The 21,918-nt window shown below is 42.3% G+C and overlaps 1 protein-coding gene across 1 annotated transcript; it reads left to right on the top strand.

Moving 5' to 3' along the window:
• Positions 1-2,010: 2,010 nt before the first annotated feature.
• On the top strand, positions 2,011-21,333 carry Cldn18 (claudin 18). Its single transcript, XM_046431210.2, has 5 exons — positions 2,011-2,382; positions 12,344-12,508; positions 13,585-13,702; positions 17,549-17,659; positions 19,128-21,333. Exons 1-5 carry the CDS (start codon positions 2,163-2,165, stop codon positions 19,297-19,299), a joined length of 786 nt encoding a protein of 261 aa, XP_046287166.1. The 5' UTR covers positions 2,011-2,162; the 3' UTR covers positions 19,300-21,333.
• The last annotated feature ends 585 nt before the right edge of the window (positions 21,334-21,918 follow it).

Here is a 21,918-nt window from a genome sequence, read left to right as displayed (position 1 = left end):
CATAGCTTATAACAACCTATTTCTTTATTTTTCTGTTTCTGACTTGTTGTTTTGGTGGCATTATAACCAACACATGGGAAGAGGTTACGGATAAATACCATAAACTGGATAGCTGGAAACCAAACAAATAAGCTTTTTTTTTTTTTAAATATAAAAACCTGCCTTGCCAGGCACAGTAATGCATGCCTATAATCCCTATGACTCAGGAGGCTGGGATTGGACGATCATGAGTTCAAAACCAGCCTCAGCAACTCAGTGAGGCCCTAAGCAACTCAGCTAGACTCTGTCTCTAAATAAAATACAAAAAGGGCAGAGGATTTAGCTCAGAAGTTAAGCATCCCTGGGTTCAATCCCCAGCACCAAAAAAAAAAAAAAGACTGCCTCTTGAGTAAATGAAAAGTAAGATGGCCCTGACCATGGAAAGAGTAGCAAAATAATTCCTGAATTATTCCAACAACACTTAACCAATTTAACTGGTTAATCCCTGTCCACCAGCAGAAACCAGTGTCATTTCTGACTGCCCCTTCCCTGCCATTTAGCATTTTGTAGCTCAGCTCAAGGAACACACAGATATTAGCACAGTTTCACTTTAAGTCATATAACTCTTCCTTGTGCCCTTATTTGGGGTCTTCTGACTCATGCTTCATTCTCTTCCAACACTGATCACAGGTAAGGTGTGCAGTCGAGGGTAGTGTTGCCTCCATTCAGATTATTTGCCTTCTCTGTTTGCTGGGAATAAAGTCATGAAAGCAATGGCTGGGTGCACCCAAGATAACATTGAAATGTCCAGACAAAAGGGCTCATTTCCTGGAGAATCTGTCATGGTTAGAGATTGAGGGAAGGGGGCATGTATGTGTGCATGTATTTCAGGGCCTTGAAATCCAGATTTGCAGAGATCTAATTAAAATGTCTCTGAATTCAGAGACCAGACATACATGACCCTCAGGAAGCAGCCAGTTGATCAATTCTCTTAAGAGAATTGTGTTGTAGAGACAGAACCTAACACCTGATCTCTTCAGCCACGTGCTCTTTACTGGGATTTTACAGTTTCTATTATTTGGACCACTAAAGTGGAAGCCTTTCTACAAATGTAAAAGACAGTGTATGAGATCTGAAAGTGTTCTCCATTAGTCCCCAGTTACATATGAAGAACCTGACCTATAAGGACTAGACTACCAGCACACCAGGCGCAAGTGACATTGCCAAGAGTAGATCTTAAGTCTCTCAGTGACCAGGTCAGGGTCCTTAGCCCGATCATCCTTGGCCCCTCCTTGGACCTTCATAGCACCTTCTCTGTCCCTTTCTTGACCCTCACCTGATTCTTGTGACATGAGTGACAGAACAATATGGAGGTCAAGGTATTCCTGGCTTCTCATTTCAGTTCCAGTACCTGTGGAGAGAGCATATCTCTAGGCCCTGGTTTCCTGTTCTCACAAGTAGAGATAACTTTGCCTGCCCCTCTCCACTGCTCATAAAAACAGAGGAGAGCTAGACTGGAAGTCAAAGTGGGAACCCCACCTTGGCTGTCCTTCAAGCATCTGTGCATCAAGGCACTTGGACACATTCCTTAGCCTACTTTCACTTCATTTACTCATTTAAAGAACATATGGGAATAATAACACTTGGCCTGCCCATTTCTGTAAGATCAAAATGGAAAGGTGTAAGTGAAGGGTAATATAGGAGTGGCAAAGCTCTGGTTTAAGATGGAGCTAGGTGGGAGCTTCCTAGGTCCTTTTTATTTTAAATGAGGTCAGACAGAGTGGTCTCAAGTGATGCTCTCAGTGGTAGTGGGCACGTCAGTGTTTTCCATAGATGGTGGCCTATTTGGGGTTAAGCCAGAGCTGGGGTTGGGGAGGCTGGTACCACCTAGAGGAGGGAGTCCTGTCCACTCAGCCCACCCAGTACTTGAATCCACTGGGGCTGTGTGGCTCAGCCAGACAAGTGCCTCTTGGGGCTGCTTCCCTAACAAATGAAAAAATAATGCCCTTGAATGAGGAGTGAAACTGAACTATCTAAGGAAAACAGAGTGAGCAAACACTGAGAGCCAAGGGAAACCATCTGATTAGCAGAGGTCCCCTCCGGCTCAGGTCGGTGCACAGCTTGGGCAGCAGGAGGGTGGCAGCTTCTCCCTGGTGGCACCACAGGGCGAGCGTGCTGAGGCCATGTCCACCACCACGTGCCAAGTGGTGGGGTTCCTCCTGTCCCTCCTGGGTCTGGCGGGCTGCATCGCTGCCACGGGGATGGACATGTGGAGCACCCAGGACCTGTATGACAACCCAGTCACTGCCGTGTTCCAGTATGAAGGACTCTGGAGGAGCTGTGTGAGGCAGAGCTCCGGGTTCACCGAGTGTCGGCCCTACTTCACCATCCTGGGCCTTCCAGGTAGGCACCATGCACCGTGGGCAGGACCCGGCGAGCACAGGCCAAGCAGCTATCCATCCTGGTGCCCAGAATGAGCCACACTCCTGCCTCTGCAGGTGACCCTGGCCACTCTGGCCCAGGAAAAAAGGTGTAAATAAGAGAAGCTGGCTCTCTGTCAAAGAGAGCAATAGGAAAAATGAGGGAAACCATACCAAGTTGAAGAATTGCAAGTAAGGAGGCAGCCACCAGAAGAACAGGTCTATTTTAAGAGCTGGCTGGTGATACCTAGAATAAACTGTTTCTCCAGGAGAAAATAAATTGTTTGCTTCCCTGTGCATGTGACTCACTTCTGCCTGCACAGACATGGGAGTGGGGAAGGAGGATGTTAAGTCTTTTGATAGAGGCATAAAAGTTTATCAAGGGCTAATTTAATTATATTCAATCCAACTAAATTTTTCTTTGAAAAGGTGAAGTCTCTGTAAGTGCCAAAAATATTACCATTGCATTATAATTTCCTTTTTCTGCATTTGAAATTAAGAACATCAGGTATGTTCTTCCTAATAATCAATGTGTCAGAATATAAAATTATAATTATAGTGATGTCAGCATGTAAATATAATTACAAATGTGATATCCTTTCATCCTCAAGGATAGAATAAGTTAAACCTTGTTTCTAATGCAGATAATTATTTCAAATATACGTCATAGCAACTTTGCATTCTGGATATTATAGGAGGTCTATTTGCATTTATTTTTTAAAAAGCAAATAAAAAAATAATAGGGCAACCTAATCAGTGGATCCAAGTGGTGGCCAAAATATGTGTCTTTGAAACAAGTACCTTGTAACCAGGTAGATGGAAATAAATTTGCAAGAAATTGTAAAGAGAATGTGGAGTCCTTGAAATTGAATTGCAAAAAACAATTCAACTAATTAATGTTCATTTTCAGAAAGAAGTAGAAGATAGGTGTCAGACTATAAGAATTGAGTTATTTAGTCCATGTGTGGAAGCCACTCATTGCAGGATCAATAAGATCACTGACACCATGAAAGCAAGTGGGGTAGAACCTGGCCAGAGGCAAGAAAACTAGAGTCACCAGTGATTGTGCTATATAGTGAGGGGAGAGGTCAGAGGGAGGACATGTAAGACATGGATGGCTACCCCTAATTTTAATTACTAGGTGAAGAAAAAAGATTGACCTCATATTCAAAATTAAAGCATAACATCCCATGATTTCATGCTCAGTGACCTTTTCCCTAGGCCCCACCAAACATTACTAATCTCTCACTTTCTCCGCATCACAATTTCACACATGGAAGCTTCCAGATACTCCCACTCCCATAAATGGCCAAACCTCATTGCCACTACCCTACCTTGCCTTATTCCATGGAGGGAATCCTATCCTTAGTGAGTCCACTCAATCTCTCTCTGCCTCTTGATAATTCTACTCTGTGTGGAACTAGACCCCCTCCCCTCTCCTATCGAAGGCCAACCCTCCACTGGCTCTGTAGGCCCCATACCACGCCACCTGGAAGCATGCCCTGTTGATGGGCCTCTTTCCTTCTCCCTTCCTTCTTTCTCCCTTCTACCTTATGCTCTATCCTCCCTTTCTGGAAAATATACTCTTGATTCTGATCATTGTCAAGTTCTATGTCCCTCCTGGGTCACTGACAACCAGATTCAAAGACTAAAATTTTCCATCACTTCTCACTCATCACCTTTCTCAATCTGTCCTTCATCTCTTTAAAGCATTTGCTCCTTTGACTATGGCTCAAGGTTGGGGGAATCTTCAGTCACCAACTCTCAGTCTCAGTTCTCACCTCCTCACACATTTCAAAGTCCAAACACCTTTCATGATTCTTGGTTCCCAGATTCACTGGGTACAGACATGACAGCCTAAAACCAGTGCCATCCCACTTCCTTCACCTACCTTCCCTGACTTCTCTTCCTAGACCCATTGATTCCACTCCCCAAAATGCCCTGCTTCACCACCGCAACTGCCCTCTCCACCAATCTTTCCTGAAGTCTTCTCACATTCTCAAATTAAATAGAATCTCACAAACCAGAGAAAAACCAGAGCACTCTTACAGGATTGAGCATATGCACTCCTCATGCCTTTGCTCACTAATCTAAGAGGCATTTATTGCCTACCTGCAGAATAAACACGACCCCAAACCAGCCCTGTCAGCACCTATAAACACTAGTCGAGAAGACAGGCATGAGCATGTCTTAAAAGTATATCAAAGCAAAGACAATACCTGCTATAATGTATGGAGCACCAGGAAGAAAAGGTTAACCACAGGAAGTGTCAGGAGGGGAATGTCAGGATGGCCTCACTAAGGGGGTTCTGCTCAAGTATGAACCTTAGCTACTAACTTGGTTATTGTACATTTGTCTCTTCAGCTTCTGCATTACAGGGTCTGTTAGCTAGACAAGAATTCTTTCCCCAGTTCCCAGCATAGGGCTGAATGGATGAGTATTCAGCAAATGGTTGTTACACTAAGTTGAGCTAAATAATAAGAGTAGTTTATTTTAACTAATAAACTACTATGTGAACTAATAACAGGTAGAGAGTTTCCCCCAAAACAGGACTTTGTACTATAGTTTTTGCAACTATGGTTCCATATACAGAAAGGAACTTGTTCCTCCTCCTGCCTAAAACAAATTCATTATTAGTTCAATCATATATTCAACAAATATCTTTGGCATACCTACTACATTACAGGAACTAGAATGTCAGGGACTTCATTAATCAGAGTAGTTAAGGTCAGCTACTGCAACAAACCTAAATATCTCAGTGGCTTAACACACACACAAAAGTTTACTTCCTGCCACAAGTTCATTATGGGAAAAGCAACCTCCTGGTAGCTATACTATTCAAAGAAGGGGGAGCAAGACCAGAAAGTCCTGAAGGGGGCACAACTGCTCCTAATCACCTTGGCCTGCAAATGACACCCAAACACAGTACATTGTCCAGAACTGGCCTTGTGGCCCTGCAAGTTGGGAGACATAGCAGCATACAGCTATTTGGTGCACATCAACTGCCTATGCCACAGGGACTCTTTGAACACTAACTGCCTAGGCTGAACTTTATCCACCAGGCTAATTTCAGTTCTGCAAGAACTTCCTTGAACATCAAATGATCACCACCAATGACAGTGCAAAAGAGGACATGCATTAATTTATATTAATTTTTCAGACAAATACTGTTGAATTCTGCTATGTGTAAAATATCATCTGATACAATATACTATGTGTGAATGTCAGACATTTTGATGGGTGTGGCCTGAAATAAGGAAGAAGGTAGGGTCTGAGATGAGTTTCTGTATTATAAAAATTCCCCAGCTCTTAATATCAAATGAATGTAAACACAGTCATAGAAAAAAAAAAAGCACAATTTTTCTAAAAGAAAAATAAGGAAGGAAAAGAAGGAAGATTTGGTAATACAAGGTACTTTTATTAGATGTCAGGACAAAGAACTTACAAAGAAGAGACACAGTTGCTCCCCAAGGAGTCTTGAAATGTTTCACATCCACAATGGGAGATAATCTGGGCTCTTTTAGAAGAAATTTAGGACACAGTGAGCTAAGAGGAAGGACTTCCCTAATTGTATTTTGAGGACAGCAAACATGAATGTAAGGTCCTGCCACTATACATGTAGGGGCTCTTGGAAGCTGTTGGTCTTCTATCAGTTAGTGTGTGACCAGAGTATCTTGGGTGCCTGTCTTGCATCTCCTACAACACCTAGCATGGGGCACAACAGGTGACAGGGCTGGGGTGGGGAAGATGGGTGCTGCTGTACATCCTACCTCCTGGTTGTACTGTGAAAAGTTTGGCTAGAATGGGTCATTAGAACGGGGAACGATTCCCAGCAGCCACTTAGAGGAGAAACACTTCTAGGGACTGAGTTTGTATAAGTTGTGGCTAACACTGCGTCACCATCAGCTGGCTCCCCTGCTCATCGCCAGCCAGATCTTGTGGCTGATTATCCTGATCCCCTCCTGGTGCCACTAGTCCAGCCTTCTTCTTCCTCCTCTTCTCAAACTTCTTCCCCTCTCAATCACCACAATCCCACACCCATAACTGTCTCAAATACTCAGCCTGATTTTATCACCATGTGAGAGGATTGGGTTTGTGTACAGTCATTAAAAGGCAAAGGCAAGAGTTGGAGTCATGGCTCAGTGGTAGAGCACTTGCCTAGCATGTGTGAGGCAATGGGTTCGATTCTAAGCACCACATAAAAATAAATAAATAAATAAATAAAGGTAATGTGTACACCTACAACTAAAAAAAAAAAAGGCAAAGGCAAGAGGTTTGGCAAGGAACATGTTCTTGGATACTTATCAAGCCTGGCTGAAGTGGCATCTGATCATCACAACATCTTAAAGCAAGACATATCTTCATTCCACTCCGGAGTTGAGGAAGCAGACCTTGGTGGGGTCAAATGGCTTGCCTAATGACATTCATGTGGCATCACATTATTCTACAGGTTTTCATGAGACATGAAGGACTTCCCTGTGGGTTCCTTGGGATCTCTGGAAAGTCTAAGCTTTTCCACCTTCTTCTGAAGGGCCAATTCTCTGGGGTCAGCCTCTGACTCCCCTCTTTGTTCTCCTCCCACCAGCCCTCCCTGCCTTTACTCTGAGGCCAAGCTGCCTGGAAATGTGGGTCTTCTCCCTGCCCCACCAAGGCCCCAGCCCAGACCTCTGGCTCCCAGTGAATGGCTACCTCATCAACCCCAACCTCCGCCAGCTCAGTGGGGCCAGCCCTGGAACTCATTCCTCTCAAATTCCCACTATGACCCCTTCTTTTTTCCTACATTATTCCTTGAAATCTAATATTATCAAACAACTAAATGAAAGTCTCTAAGAGTGAGGTCAAACATTACGATTTCTTTAAAGTTTCTCCAAAGGGATGCTCAGGTGCGGCCAACACTGAGAATCACACCTGAGTGCACCTCACCTGTCAGTCCACTGCTACGTTAGCAGAATGAGATATTTTGCAAGAGAGAGGGAACACTGAGTTCCCTTTTTTCTGTTTACTCTTTTCAGCCTGAATCCTGCCCGCCCTTCAGGTTCGATAACACCTCCTTACTCACTGGGAATGCAGGAGTCACACCTTCATGCAGGGAATCAGGCTCCAGAGCCAGTTAACTCCCTTGTTATCAGCTGATAAGACCAGGCCTCTTGATCAGAATATCAAATAAGAGACAGAATGCTGAAAAGGGAACCCTACCTGTTCCGGGGCAGTTTCTCTGTTTATCTATTAACGGAGAAAAATTTGAATCCCAGGTGGCAGAATCTTCCAGCTGGTAGGGAACTTCAAAGCACTATGCTGCAGCTCTCCAGGATCATTACTATTAGGATTAAGGGTCTCTAGCAATGATTAGCAGGGCACATTTCCCCCCACTTCCTGACACCTGTTCCCAGCAGAGTTCCCATTCCTCAAAGAACTCTTCGAGGGCCTTGATTTCCAAAGCAGGTAAGATCTTGGTCCATCTGCCCAAGCACACAAGCACAGACTTCTGGTTCCAACCATGGCCACACAAGTTATAAAGCAATGTTGCATCTTTTCTAACCACAGACTTACAATGGGACAAAAGTAAGCTAGAAAGAGTTTCTAAAAAATGAAAAGGAACTCAGGATCATAGTGGACCTCTGATTCAAAGCAGGATTCGGGGTTCATGAGAAATTTAGAGGTCTAAAGAGAACAGGAAAGCAATGAAGTCTTATGCATACTTGACCAGAAAAGGCAGGAGAGCATCTGAGAGTCTGAGACAAATGCTAATCAGAATAAACTAGCCAGGGCTCCAGTCCCAAGGACTCCTGTGGCACACCAGTAGCCAACTCTCCACATTGGCAAAACCACAGTGCTTCACCTCCCACCTACCAGCATCCCCACTAGTTCCTATCCAACAATGTCAGGGAATACCAGATCCCTCGGCCACAGCCACAGCATACCCATGATGTGTCTGGAACAAATGTTAAAATCATGCAATCAATAGAGAGTCCCTTGCTGAGGGTGGGTATAAGTGTAATTTCCCATAAAATGAGAAAGAGATACCTCACTTGGTTAATTATTTTTCGTTTGGCTGGTTACTTGCTTATTTGCTTGCTTTTGGTTGTTTTATTTTAACCAGATACCTTGACAAGTGCTTTTCAAAAGGAATAAATTATTTTTTTCGCTGAATAGCTTCAGGCTTAAAAATATTAAAACTAGAACAGATTTTTAAACTTCTAACAGGCTCCTGGGTAGAGTTGAAGTTTGTAAGAGGCCTATGGAAACAAGATGGAGGGATGTCTACATTATTTCTTTTTCCAAGTGTCCAGTTTCATAAGAGTAACATCTAAACACAGGATAGCTCTGAGGCTGTTTCCTGAAGGCAGGGGCTGTGCCACAAATGTCCTCTACATCTCTGTCCTCAATCACAGGGCTGATGTGTAATATAACTGAGTATGTTGAAGAGAACAAGGACCACCCCCTGAGCTATTGTCACCAAGTGGTTCTTTTGGGTTACTCAGCCAAGGTACTCTCAAGGTGAAAAGAAATTTGAGGTTAGTACCTGCAGTAAAAATAAAATCTTCTCAGGTTTTAAAAGGCATGAAGGCAGAAATTATTTCTCATGAGACTTTAGACCCTCTACAGCATCTGGCAAAAGGCACTGCAGAGTATTTGAGCTTTAAAATACTTGATGAATAAATGAATTCATGGATGAGTGTATATTAATTGATAATATGAAGAGTGTGCCAATGTGTGCTGTCTTGAACACACAAAGATATAAATGAATACACAAGTAGAAGATCCATGCTTGTATTTGAAGAAACCACTTCAGCAAATTCTGCACAATCTCCCTTTTTTTTTTTTCAATATATCTCATTGACTGCCAATTCCTACATCATGACACATTGCTTTGTGATACACGCCTTAGAGTTTATGGCCACACCACTGGCACTGGCTTTTGCCTGAGATGGAAGTCTTCCCAAGGTGATTAGTCAGATGGGAATGCCCTCATCTTGAGCACCACATTTACAAATTATCTCCCAGGATAGGTTATTCCCTGAGATGATTCTGGGAGAATGTCATTTATACATTTTTAGCATTGATTTAGATTACGACATTTTCTGGTCACATCTCCAACTTTGGAGAATACATTCTATTAGTTTTGTGATCCCTGTACCAGGACTCTACCTGTTTTTCCAGAGTGAAGTACCTCAGAGTCATGTGCTGTGATGAGAAAGAAAGATTTGGAGACAGCTCTGCAATTTATTTGGAACTCCAGATCAGCCTTTCCCTTGGTGTGTGTCCTTGAACAAGTGACTTCACTTCTGAGTCTCAACTTCTTCAACTATAAAATGGAGTTAATATTATTATCTGCATTACAGGGTTTTTTAAATGTGGATTGAAATTTTTAATGTCTGAAAAGCTCCTAATAGTTTTCAGTCAAATGTAGCAATTTGCTATGACAATGAGGGCAGGACAGGGCCTCCTGTTCAGTTTACAGCATCCTCTGAGTCTTTTGCCTGCAGCAGTGTGGCCAGATCCCCCAGTGTTCCCAAAGAGAAAAATATTATTAAGTATTTCTCTGGATTTTGTTTGTTTGTTTTTTCCATTCCCAAGTTGAATTCTGCCAGGGCATCATTAACTGGGCTCACTGAGGGCAAGAAAGACACCTCCTTTGGGTATACCCAACAGCCCTCTTATTACTACAGTTTTGTAAGGTCTTTAACCATCTGCATTTCTACTGGGTCTGAGTAGTAGTGAGACCTTCACTGGGCTTTTTTCTTCTTTTTAAAAAACGCCTTCCTAGAACACTACTTGCCAAGATATTAAAAGTTATCTCCAAGAGGTGAGATAAAGAGGTTTTAGGTTTTATCCCAGTTTATGGTTTTCTATAGATTTTGCGATTTTTATAATGACCATTTACTGCTTATGTAATTGGGGGGAAAATCAGCTATTTCAAATAGAAGAAAACCAATTCCTATACCCTTCTCTGACTCCACATTGTGGAATTGGTGCATTTGTGGCTATAAGACTAGACACAAGAACCTATCCCCAAGAGGCTTCAGCAACACTGTGCTCACTGTGACCCTTGAGGGGTACAAACTCTCCATTGAAGATAAGGTCTTATAGGTTAGCATTTCTAAACATTGAGGAAACTATCTTTCACAAGTTAGAACCCCAACATAAATTAGCTTCAACAGATAAGGGTATTTTAAAAAATAATGATACTGTGATAGCTCCTGGATCCCAAGGAAAGAATGTGCTTGGATTTCAGGAATTGCTGGATCCCAGAGCTCAACCATCAGGACTGTACCTACCTCTTGAATTTCATCTGGTTGTCATTATACAACAGCTTTCTCCATCTGATAGAAACTGTGGGTTCCCAGCCCCATGCATTAGTTCTTCAGCCCCTGGAGAGGGACTGACCTGAAGCTTGCTGTCTGTGTCCAAAGTACACACATCATGCATAAGGGTCTCCTCTGTGCAGTTTGAGTCAAATGCCCATGCTGACTTACCTTACTGTGGTCAAGGGACAAGATACTATGTTGTGGCTTGAAAGATCAGGGTCAATAGTACTATTCAAAATGTGTCCTGTGGACCACACTGCTGCACAAGCTGTTTGTTATCCAGCTGAACAATTCTGCTACCAAAACTGAAAATAAACATTTCTAAACTTTTACAATAATTTGACATTTCTGTGACACTCAAGCAAGTAATTTTGTATTTTGCCAAGGGCATCAATTTGTGACAGCACAGAAACTAAAATTTTGAAAAGCACAGATGTAAGTCTTGGCAGCTCCTTCAGAAGTCATATGCTTCAGGGAAGAAAAAGGAGTGCTAGATAAATATCCTGGAGTGCTAGAACAATTGGTGTCCACATCATTGTATATTCACACAGCTCTGTGGTCAACTCAAGCAGACTGACCCAAGTTAGCAGACCTGCCCTCTGGAAGACACCAAGAACTAATTTGTCTTCCTTATAAAATTCATCAGACCTGTAACAGACATGCGTAATGACTGTCGTTCCATACTTTGTCAAAAACTCTGAGACCAGAGGTGGGTCTGCCCTGTTAACTACTGTCATCCCATGCCCACCTGTGGGGATTCACTAAGTAAGTGTTGTGATAGCCGCTGCAATTTAAAGGATGCACTAGAAACAATATTGAACATATCTGGAGTGTAGTCACTATGGGAGGATCTAGCAGAATTTACAGCTTTAAAAAAAATTTTGATTTTTAGAATGGGGACTACTGATAAGCTGTGGTAAACATGTTGAAAGGCCTGGTATTGATATACTGATCTTCTTTACATATATCTGAAACCTACAGCTTACCATGACCTTCATAGTTGTTTTTAGAAATGGACAAAAGTGGCATACGTACCCTTGACTTCCCATTTAGTAACCTTGGCTTCATACTATGCTATAAAGTAATAGTGAATTTTTCTCAAGTGGACACAACTATATGACACTTTGAACTCATATGGAAAGACAAGAGAAGAAAGAGATTCTGGTTAAGAGTGAAAGCAATATGGTTTCACTGTAATCTCTACAATAATTTAACTACTACTTTAGACAAATCATTTTCCCTTTCTGGACCTCAAATTATCAAGTTTGAAACTGAAGAAACTGAAGTAGGTAAATTCTAAGGGTCCTCCCAATTCCAACCATCCATAATTTTCTCCTTTGATACACATCTGTGTCCATATCCTTCATCAGTCCACTGCGCTCACTGTGACCCCTGAGGGGTGCAAACTCTCCATTGAAGATAAGGTCTTATGGGTTAGCATTTCAAAACATGTGACATGTTTTGCATTTTTTCCTACAGTTCCACATCTTTGACAATGATGGGGTTCCCAGCTATGGACATGCTATTCCTCAGAGGTGCTGGTTAGTTGTGGTTGCTGTTTTATAAGCCCAGAGCCTAATCATCTGTGTTGGGGTGGTCTAATTTGTCTACTTGTGTCTCTCCCTTGTCCCACAGCCATGCTGCAGGCAGTGCGAGCCCTAATGATCGTGGGCATAGTACTGGGTGTCATCGGCCTCCTGGTGTCCATCTTTGCCCTGAAGTGCATCCGCATTGGCAACATGGAGGACTCTGCCAAGGCCAAAATGACACTGACCTCCGGAATTGTGTTCATTATCTCAGGTAAACACGAATTCCCAGTCTCAAACACACTTCTGAGAATGTCAAAAGAAAAATCATTGTGGTAGAGAAAATGTGCCTCCTCCCTCCTATGGAACATGGTTCAGACCCTTTGACACTGGGATTCAAGATCTGAGTGTGGAGGCCTAATTATACTCTACAGAACCATCATGAATGCTAAGATCCCAGCATTAGTCAGCTTTTCATCACTGACACAAATATTGAGGAAAAACAACATATAAGAGGAAATATTTATTTTCCTCTTGGTTTTAGAGGTTTCAATCCATGCCTGTTCTGCTCTATTGCTTTGAGCTTGAGGTAAAGCAAAACATGGTGGAAGGTATGGTAGAGCAAAGCTGTTTACACCATAACAGGCTGGAAGCAGAGCGACACAAAGAGAGAGAGGAAGGGCCAAGGACAAGATACACCCTTCCAAGACATGCCCCCAGTAACCACTTCCTCCAACGAGGCCCCACTTCCTGAAGTTTCCACCACCTCCCACTAATGTCTTAAATTATTAATCCATCAGTGGATTAACTTACTGATGTCATCAAAGCCCTCATGGTACCAATCACTTCCCAAATTTGCTGCACTGCTGACTAAACATGCAACATATGAGAGGATCTTCAGATCCAAACCATAACTGTTTCTCTTAGCCGTCACCCCAACCCAAACCTAAGAGGCTCAACCCTAAGGTAGTCACGTGACTAGATTCTTAAAAGGCTTTTTGTTGAGGCTCTAACAAGGGACAAGCTCTTAACATTATCAAGATCAGATCCAAAGCACTTGAACTATTATCCTTGGTTCCAACATGCATGGAATATCTCTTTCTGTGCATGCGCACGCACGCACGCACACACACACACACACACACAAACACACATCCTTCCAGATAAGCACCTAGCCCACGGTCTAGCACATAACAGGAATTCAATAATCAATGGTTGGATTGATCATTCTTTTTTAAGAGGAAAACAGTCTGAAGCCTGCTCATCTAAACTCATGTAAGCATAAACTTTCTCAGAAATATTGCATTCTCTTAAAGCTGACTCTGGAGCTTTCTTGTTCTTTGCCCACAGGTGTGTGTGCAATTATTGGCGTGTCCGTGTTTGCCAACATGCTGGTTACTAACTTCTGGATGTCCTCGGCTAGCATGTACGGCACCATGGGTGGGATGGTACAGACTGTTCAGACCAGGTAAATTCCTAATCCATGTCTCCAAATTCCATGGTGAATACTTTTTAAGAATCTGATTAAACACATGTGCCTAATGTGACTGTCAGTGCCTGAAATAGCAAAAATTTATCACAGGCAACCATGCCATATCGTAAATCAAGAATAATCTGTAAATTCATAAACTTCGTTTCAGTGAAATATCCTTGGTGATATGACTTGAGGCTGATCTGACATTTGCATTGAAATACAGTGACAGTTCACAGTATTTATCTAACACTCTTACACAGGCCCCATTGTAGTGGCAATGAAATAGGCACTATTAACCCAGGCATGTAAATGAACACCAACTTACATCTACAGTCCATAATGAGAACCTGGCTAGGGACAGGTAAAAGCCTGAATAGAAATGAGCAAGGTAAGAAAAGTGATGTTTCTTCCTTATACAACAGCCTCTTTACCTCATTCATTCATTCATTCATTCATTCTGCAAATGTGTTGGGCACCTATGAGCCAGGAAGTGTTCTCAGTGCTGGAGATACAGACAAGTCCCTACTTTTATGGAGGTCAGAGTCTAGCAGAGGGAATTGAAACCATTCTATAATTTGGGGCCCAAATAAGGGTAGAACTTTAAAAGGACAGAAAAGCAATACCAATACCTATATTCACTTAACCACTTCAAATGAATATGCTGGATAACAAGGAACAATGGTGAAATCCCAAAGGAGAAGATCTTGTTAGGTGAGAATGATATAAATAGTACATCAAAGTGACCTCCCCTCTCTGCAGTAGATGCACTTGGTATCTCTCCAGCCACACCAACATGAGGTACAGGTAGGGTGTGAGGAGGTGATAAATACACTACTCTCTGGCTCCTTGGAACTCCAATCCCCACCTATGCTTCTGCTTTGCTTTATGAATAAGAAGCTTACGGTTCTTGTAAGCTGCCCTTGTCCTTCTCCATGTTCTTCAAGGTCTCTTGATTGCCAGGATAACTTAGAAATAGGCTAACCAACTCATTCCAGTTCTCCTGGAACTTTCCCAGTTTTAGCCCTAGAATTCCCACCTCCTGGGAAATTCCTCCATCACAGGCAAAACAGAATGTTTGACCATCCTACTTAGAAAAGCCTACCTGCTTGGAGCCACCCACCACTCACTCTGTACCCACAGCAAACACCTGACACCACTGCTCTTTCACTTTGTCTTCTGGGCACCTACCTTGTCCCCTGGGCAGGCCACTTCAGTCCTATAAGTAAGATTGGATTCTGAAAGGCCTTCTGAACTTCTCTCTCCATGGCTGGGCAGCTATCTTTCCCCTTTCTTCTTTCTCCTCACTTTCTCTATCCAGAAGTCACACAAGATCGCCCAGCTGACAAGAAGCATCTTTGCAGCTCATTTGATGGGACTTTGGGTTCAATGCCCCATTTGTATATCCCCTCCTTCACCTGTCCCCCAACTCTGTTGATGCCACATTGCAACACTGGCAGAGCCTAAGCCCTGGAGCAGAACTTCAAACTGCCTACTCGCAAACTGCACAGCACACATTTGGTTTGAGGGCAGCTGCCTTGGAATGAAGAATTCTATCCTACCTCCTTGTCCTACCTAGTGTTGCTGGGGGATGAATGGCAGACCTGTGATGAATGGCATGCAGGTATTTTGTATAGCCTAACCCTTTCATCTTACAATCTGAATTAATCATCAACTTTTAAAACTCAAAGCATCCCAGGTTAGGATCCTCAAGAACGGATCCTGAGAAGATGCCCGTGCAGTGTTCATGGAGAAAGGGAAGATTGGTTAGGAAGGGTGCGAAGCAAGACAGGAAAGGGGAAGCCAGGCATGAGTCTCAAGGTCAGGCTGGTCCTCACGGAAGCTCTGCAGGGTAGGCACACCTCAGGATGGTCTCCACCCCAGACTAAAGAGCTGGGCTTCCATGCCTCAGTACTGTCCACAAGGGCAAAGTGGCCTCAGGAGCTGACCCAAAACCACAATCCAGGAAGAGCCTCAGGGACCTGCAGGTTAAGGCAAAAGCATGCACAGGCTGGGAAGAGACACACAAAGTGATTGAAGGGGCAAAGCACCATGAGCACCTGGACAGATTTCACAGCACACATGTGCACATTCACGTACATACACCTATTTTTCCAGCTTTCTGTATAAAAAAAAAAAAACTCATATAAGATCTGGCAGCACTGGATCCTCATTCTCAGAGGGCAGCCATCTCTGCAGCTGAAAGGCCGGTTTCCTTTTTAGTGAGGTATCACATTCTCAGTTTACCTAAGTCCCCAGTACCTCTAAAGGGCATAACTCTTAAGCCATTTATCATCATGGCTATGGGGCTCCCCCCAATAAGAATCAAGAAAATTAAATGTTTTCTTATATACAACTACTTCACTCATTTAATTCCTCACCTATCCCATGTGAATATTTAAGTTTGCTAACTTTGACAGAGAGTGTCTAAGATGAGGAAAGGAACATTGTTCCCATCACAGAAGAGAATATAGTTTAACAATTAACAATGAGGACTTTGAAGGCAGAGTGACCTGAATTTAAATCCTGACAGTGCCAAGTCCTTCCTGAGTCTTTGGAGGAGTTATTTAACCTCTCTGACCCTCAATCTTCTCTTTGGTAAAATGAGAATGATAAATCCTATTACAGTGAGTCTTATGAGAATTAAATGAGATAGTAGTGAAATATACACTTATCACAATATCAGTAAGGGCTCAATAAATGGTAGCAATTATTGTTAAATCATTAGCATTATGTTGCCATTCAGCCAAATTATAGGGAGAGCAAGGACAGGGGCTCTGTCTGTGTTAGGGCAGAGAGACCAGGGCTGCCTCCATGAAAGTCAACAAGGTGCCCCCAGGAGAAGACCACAGGTCTGCCATTCATCCCCCAACAACACTATGTAGGACAAGGAGGTAGAACAGGATTCATTCCAAGGCAGCTGCCCTCAAACCAAATGTCTTTTTCATAGTCCAAAGGAAATTAAATAGGTTGTGTGTAAATTTTCTCCCAGAACTTTTTCAATATCCAAGCTCAGTTTTGCCCTACATGTTACGCTTGCCCACAAGTCTTACATCATTCATCCCCTATATCTCAGCATCAAGGAAATTCTGTGCACATAGCAGGATCTCAACAAATACTTGTTGAACAAAAGAGTAAACAAATGAACAAAAAATGAGTAATCACTTTAATCTAGTTGGTTCAGAAGATAATACTACTACTTGCATGGAAGATTGTAAGGTATATTAGTCAGCTTCCCATTACTATAATGACACACCTGAGATAATCAACTTATGGAGAGAAAATGTTTATTTTGGTTCATGGCTTTGGAGATTCCAGTCTAAGATCAGGTGGAGCCACTGCTTTGGACCTCCAGTGGAGTTGCCAGATAGCAATGTAGGAGAATGTGTGGCAGAGCAAACTGCTCACCCCATGGCCAGGAAGCAAAAAATAAGAAGGGGGCTAGGATCCCATCATCCCCTTCAAGGGCTCTCCCCCAATGACCTAAGGACCTCCCACTAAGCAGTACCTTCTGAAGATTCTACTACCTCTCAATAGCACCATCCTGAAACCAAACCTTTAAAACATGGGCCCTTGGGAGATATTCAACACAAAAACCAAAGCATAAGGATTACCTAGGGTAAGGTAAGATGAATACTTAGTATCCCATAGTGAGAGCTCAAAGAATTAAAATTCCATACCTTTCAAAGTTCTCTTGCCAAACCTCCTAGTCTCTCTTTCCCAGTAGAAAAGGGAGGGGGACCCCCCAAAATGGGGACAGAAAGAATGGGCATGGCCAGGGGCAGTGGGCAGAGCTTGGAGAGTCGAGTCAGCTTCATTCACACTCACCATTTCACCACCTAGGTACACCTTTGGTGCAGCTCTGTTCGTGGGCTGGGTCGCTGGAGGCCTCACGCTAATTGGGGGTGTGATGATGTGTATCGCCTGCCGCGGCCTGACACCGGATGATACCAAGTGAGTCTTCTTTTTCCAATGCAATTAGACACCTCATTTGTTCAGAATCCCTTTTAATGTATAATTTATAGCCAAAATGATTAATCCAGGTACTTAGAAGAACTTTATTGACTGAAAGTTCATTACAACTTTCCCTTCTCCTAAAGAAGAGAACAGAAAGACTTCAATTGGGAAGATTTAGGAATGATATTATTTTAAGGAAAAGAAAAACATCCCTCTAGGTTGCTCCTAGCTCCATTATTCCACAACTCAGTAGTTCTCAGCTGGGAAAGAATTTGTACCACCTCCCAGGATATTTGGCAATATCTAAAGACACTTTACATTTATTTAATTTATTTATTTATTTTAATTAAGTATATATGCAGCAGAGTGCATTTTGATTCATTGTACACAACTGCAGCACAACTTTTCATTTCTATGGTTGTACATGATATAGTGTCACACCATATATGACACTTTATATTTTTGATTGCTGCAACTTTGGTAAGAGGCAGAGGGGAAGTGATAATGATTTCTATACCCTGGTACAGGCCAAGGTAACTATCCTACAATTCACAGGATGGTCCCTCACAACAAAGAAGCATACAGTTCCAAAGTGTCAACAGCACTGCTATTGAGCAATCCTACTCTAAATCCACAAAAGACCTGAAGTTGGTAGAGCTGAATTCTGATGTAGTTCTACTTCTAACCAGTCCTGTGACCTCCAGTGGACCATTTGTCCTCTCTGGACCTCTGTCTTTGTCCATTTGGGCTGTTATAACAAAATGCCACAGAGTGGTTCATTTATAAACAATAAAAATATATTTCTCATGATTCTGCAGGCTGGAAAGCCCAAAATCAAGACACTAGCCAATTTGGTGTCTGGTAGGGCCCAGTCTCCACTTCCAAGATGGTGTCTTTTTGCTGCCTTCTCTGAAGGGAAGGAACACTGACCTCACAGGGCAGAAAGGTAAAAGGCCAAGAGAGACTCCTTCAACCTCAATCCCTTTTTTAAGGCACTAAATCCTCCTGATTTAATCACCTCCCAAAAGGTCCAACCTCTTAATACCATCACAGTGGTAACTGAGTTTCCATGTGAATTTTGGAGGGTACATATTCAGAGCATAGCAGCCTGCATTAACTTATCCATAAAATAAGCAAACTGGAGGAGATGGGTTGCACATATCTTCCAATTCACAAAGTCTATGATTCTTTGTCAGAATAGTGTTCCCCTAGACATTGTTTCTAGTTAATCTTCATTTTAATTAACAGAGAGAACCCATTAGTCACCCACTACTAGCACAGTGAAGCTCTAATATAAAAGCAAGAAATCCTGCCCCTCTGGAAAAGAAAAAAAAAAACTATTATCACAAAGAACAGGATCACCAAACATCTTAGTTTGCCCCTAATAGGTTAGAGACATCCAGGGTAACAGGAGTCTGTCCTCCTACAAACATCTGTGATCATGGAACAATTCTTTTTCTTTTAGCTACAAAGCCGTGTCTTATCATGCCTCGGGTCACAATGTTGGCTACAAGTCTGGAGGCTTCAAGGCCAGCACTGGCTTTGGGTCCAACATGAAAAACAAGAAGATATATGATGGGGGTGCCCGCACAGAGGATGAGGGACAATCTCATCCTTCCAAGTATGACTATGTGTAATGCTCCAAGATCCTTTGGAACGGACAAAAGAAACCCTCCCCCAAAACCCACCACAAAACAAGAAGATTCTACCTTGATTTCTTATTGTTTTTGACTCAGAGTTGAAAGTTAGAAAATCTTGATTTCATCTGTCCTGAAACCAGATGATCTTGACTATATGTCTCTGTCTCTAAATATTCCAACACAAAAAAGTTGAGTTATCATTTGTAAAGTAGAGGCTACACAGCTTATACTTTCCACACTTCTTTCAATACAACTTTTTAAATCTGAGGATAGAATGTGGTTTGACTCCCTGACACTGATAATTTAAATAGACTCTTCCTGCTCCTTCTGTTTAATAAACCCATTGACCATTTATTTGCCAGCTTGTCCCCAAGAAAAATTTTGAAAGGAAAATAAGTAGATCCAAAGACATTATTTTCTGCTATTTGATTTTTGCCTTTCCCATTCCCAACTGGCTACTAATAAACATTAATTGGAGAAGAAATGATAGGGAAACACATGTGTGATCTCTCCAGCCCACTCTGAGTTTTCTTACACTGTAACCTTAAAAATTACTAGACCAAAGTGATTTCTACTTGAGGCAACCAAAACTTTCTGCTTCTGTTGGAATCTGCTAATTCCAGCAAGATTATCCAATGGGGTTTCTTCTTCCTATTGCAAGTCATAAATTGTGTCTAGGGGACTGAGAAAGGACTGTTTTATAACCTAAGTCCTAAATTTAATCAGAAATTTATTAGCAAAATTATAGCCTTCTCTCTCTTCTCTCTCCTCTCTCTCTTCTCTTTCTGCCCCCTGGTGTATAGTGAATTGGCTTCACCCTTGCACATAGGAAGAAAATTGAAAAAGTACTGTCTTTATTGTACTACTTTGTATAGTCACATATAAGTCCAAATTCCATGAAAAGCTCACTGATCCTAATTCTTCCCTTTTGAAGCCTCCAAGACCAATTATACATAATAAATGCAAACCATGTAAATGACAAATAATGGAACACAGAAATGCCTAGGAAGTGGCTAAAAGCAAGTTCTTTAAAAAAAAAAAACGGTAAGGCCAAATTTAATATTTTTTGTCCACACTAGCAGTTGATAGTAGCACTTACTGAGAGCTGTTCCCTTCACTAAATTCACCTGGAGTGGTTGAAATATTTGAGTTGCAGGCAGAACTGCAAGTTCTTTGCAGCCACACCCCTGCCCAGTGCTTGTATCACTGCCCTTTTGAACAGAAAACCTTAACTCCTTCCAGGGCACCAGAACCTCATCCTAGCACCAAAGCCAGAATAGACTCCCTGGGAAATATAAGTAAAAGGCAATCTGAAAGCCACCAAACCAGGGAGCAGCAGTGTCACTGGAAGAATCTGATTTTTGGATTATTATTTGGAGGAAAAGAAAATCCTTACATCAATAGTGCATAAGAAAGTGGCCCCCGGGGACTTGGTAAATACTGAGGGGTTTTCAGGTTAAATGGACCATGCTGTATAAAGACCAGATCACGGCCCATTAAAAAGGAAGGAGAGTTCTCACCAAGAGCCAGAGCAGTGAACTCAGAGAGCTTCCCAGCAAGAGTTTTAGGCCAAATTGGAGAGGACACTCCTGGAACTCATGCTTACAGCAGAGTAAGGAATGAACAGATAAACCAGTTTGGTTGGGGGGGGAGGAAATGAGAGATCTAAGGCATGGAGACCTCTAAGGTTCTCAAGAGCTGAGTTGAAGGCACAATTTCTGATTTGCAATAGGAAGAAGAAACCCCATTGGATAATCTTGCTGGAATTAGCAGGTCCATCCCTATAAGATGAAGGCCATGAGTACAGTGAGCTTTCCCCCATCACCAGAAAACCCCTAATCAGTCTGAGGCTGAAGGCTCAGTTGAGTTTTCCCTTGGCATATTCTCTATCATTTAACTGTTTGAAAGCCTCCATTAGTTAGATTGTGCTTTATAATTTTTTGTTGCTCTGTCTTATTGTATATGCATTGAGTATTGACCTGCATGTTTTGTTACTTAAATATTAATAAACATTGTTATGTTCCATTTGAATATCTTCTGTTCTGTTTTCCTGAGCTTTGGGAAGTAGAGGTGGGAAGTCTCAGCATCTCAAAACTGAATCCATCTTTCCAGCAGCAGCTTGGCAGCTGAGGGCCAACTTGGTCTGGGTCCAGCCTACTTAGTGAATTCTGCAAGTTGGAAAGCCTTCATGAAAGGGGGTTCCCAGAGCAAACAGGCTGAAATGTTGTGGATCTAAGGACTATTTTAGTCTGTATGAACCTGAGCACAACAGTCTGAAGTATCCAATGTCATTGGCCTGTCCCTGGGCCAATGCTTGCCCTCCTGATGCTGTCAAGGGTTGGGCTGACCAGCTCAATAAGCTGGTTCACTGAGTCTTTAAGCTATAGCAATGATGTGAGCTACGAATTCAGAACAACCCACCTTCAACCCCAGGTCATATCACATCCTGGCTGTTAGCTTAAGTAAAGCATTTAAACTTCCTGAGTTTCAGTTTCCTCATCTATAAAATGGGGATAATAACAATAATTGAATAATGCAAGTAAAATCTATACTTAAGTGATAGGCCCCCAACTATGACAACTTTAATACAAACAGGGTATTGGCTTATGTAATTGG

This window comes from Marmota monax, unplaced genomic scaffold (genome assembly GCF_021218885.2).
Source record: "Marmota monax isolate L192 unplaced genomic scaffold, Marmota_monax_Labrador192_F-V1.1 WCK01_AAM20220418_F8-fsc00022, whole genome shotgun sequence".
NCBI lineage: Eukaryota > Metazoa > Chordata > Mammalia > Rodentia > Sciuridae > Marmota > Marmota monax.
The sequence above is the reverse complement of the archived record's forward strand: the minus strand, read 5'-3'. Positions and strand labels throughout refer to the sequence as shown.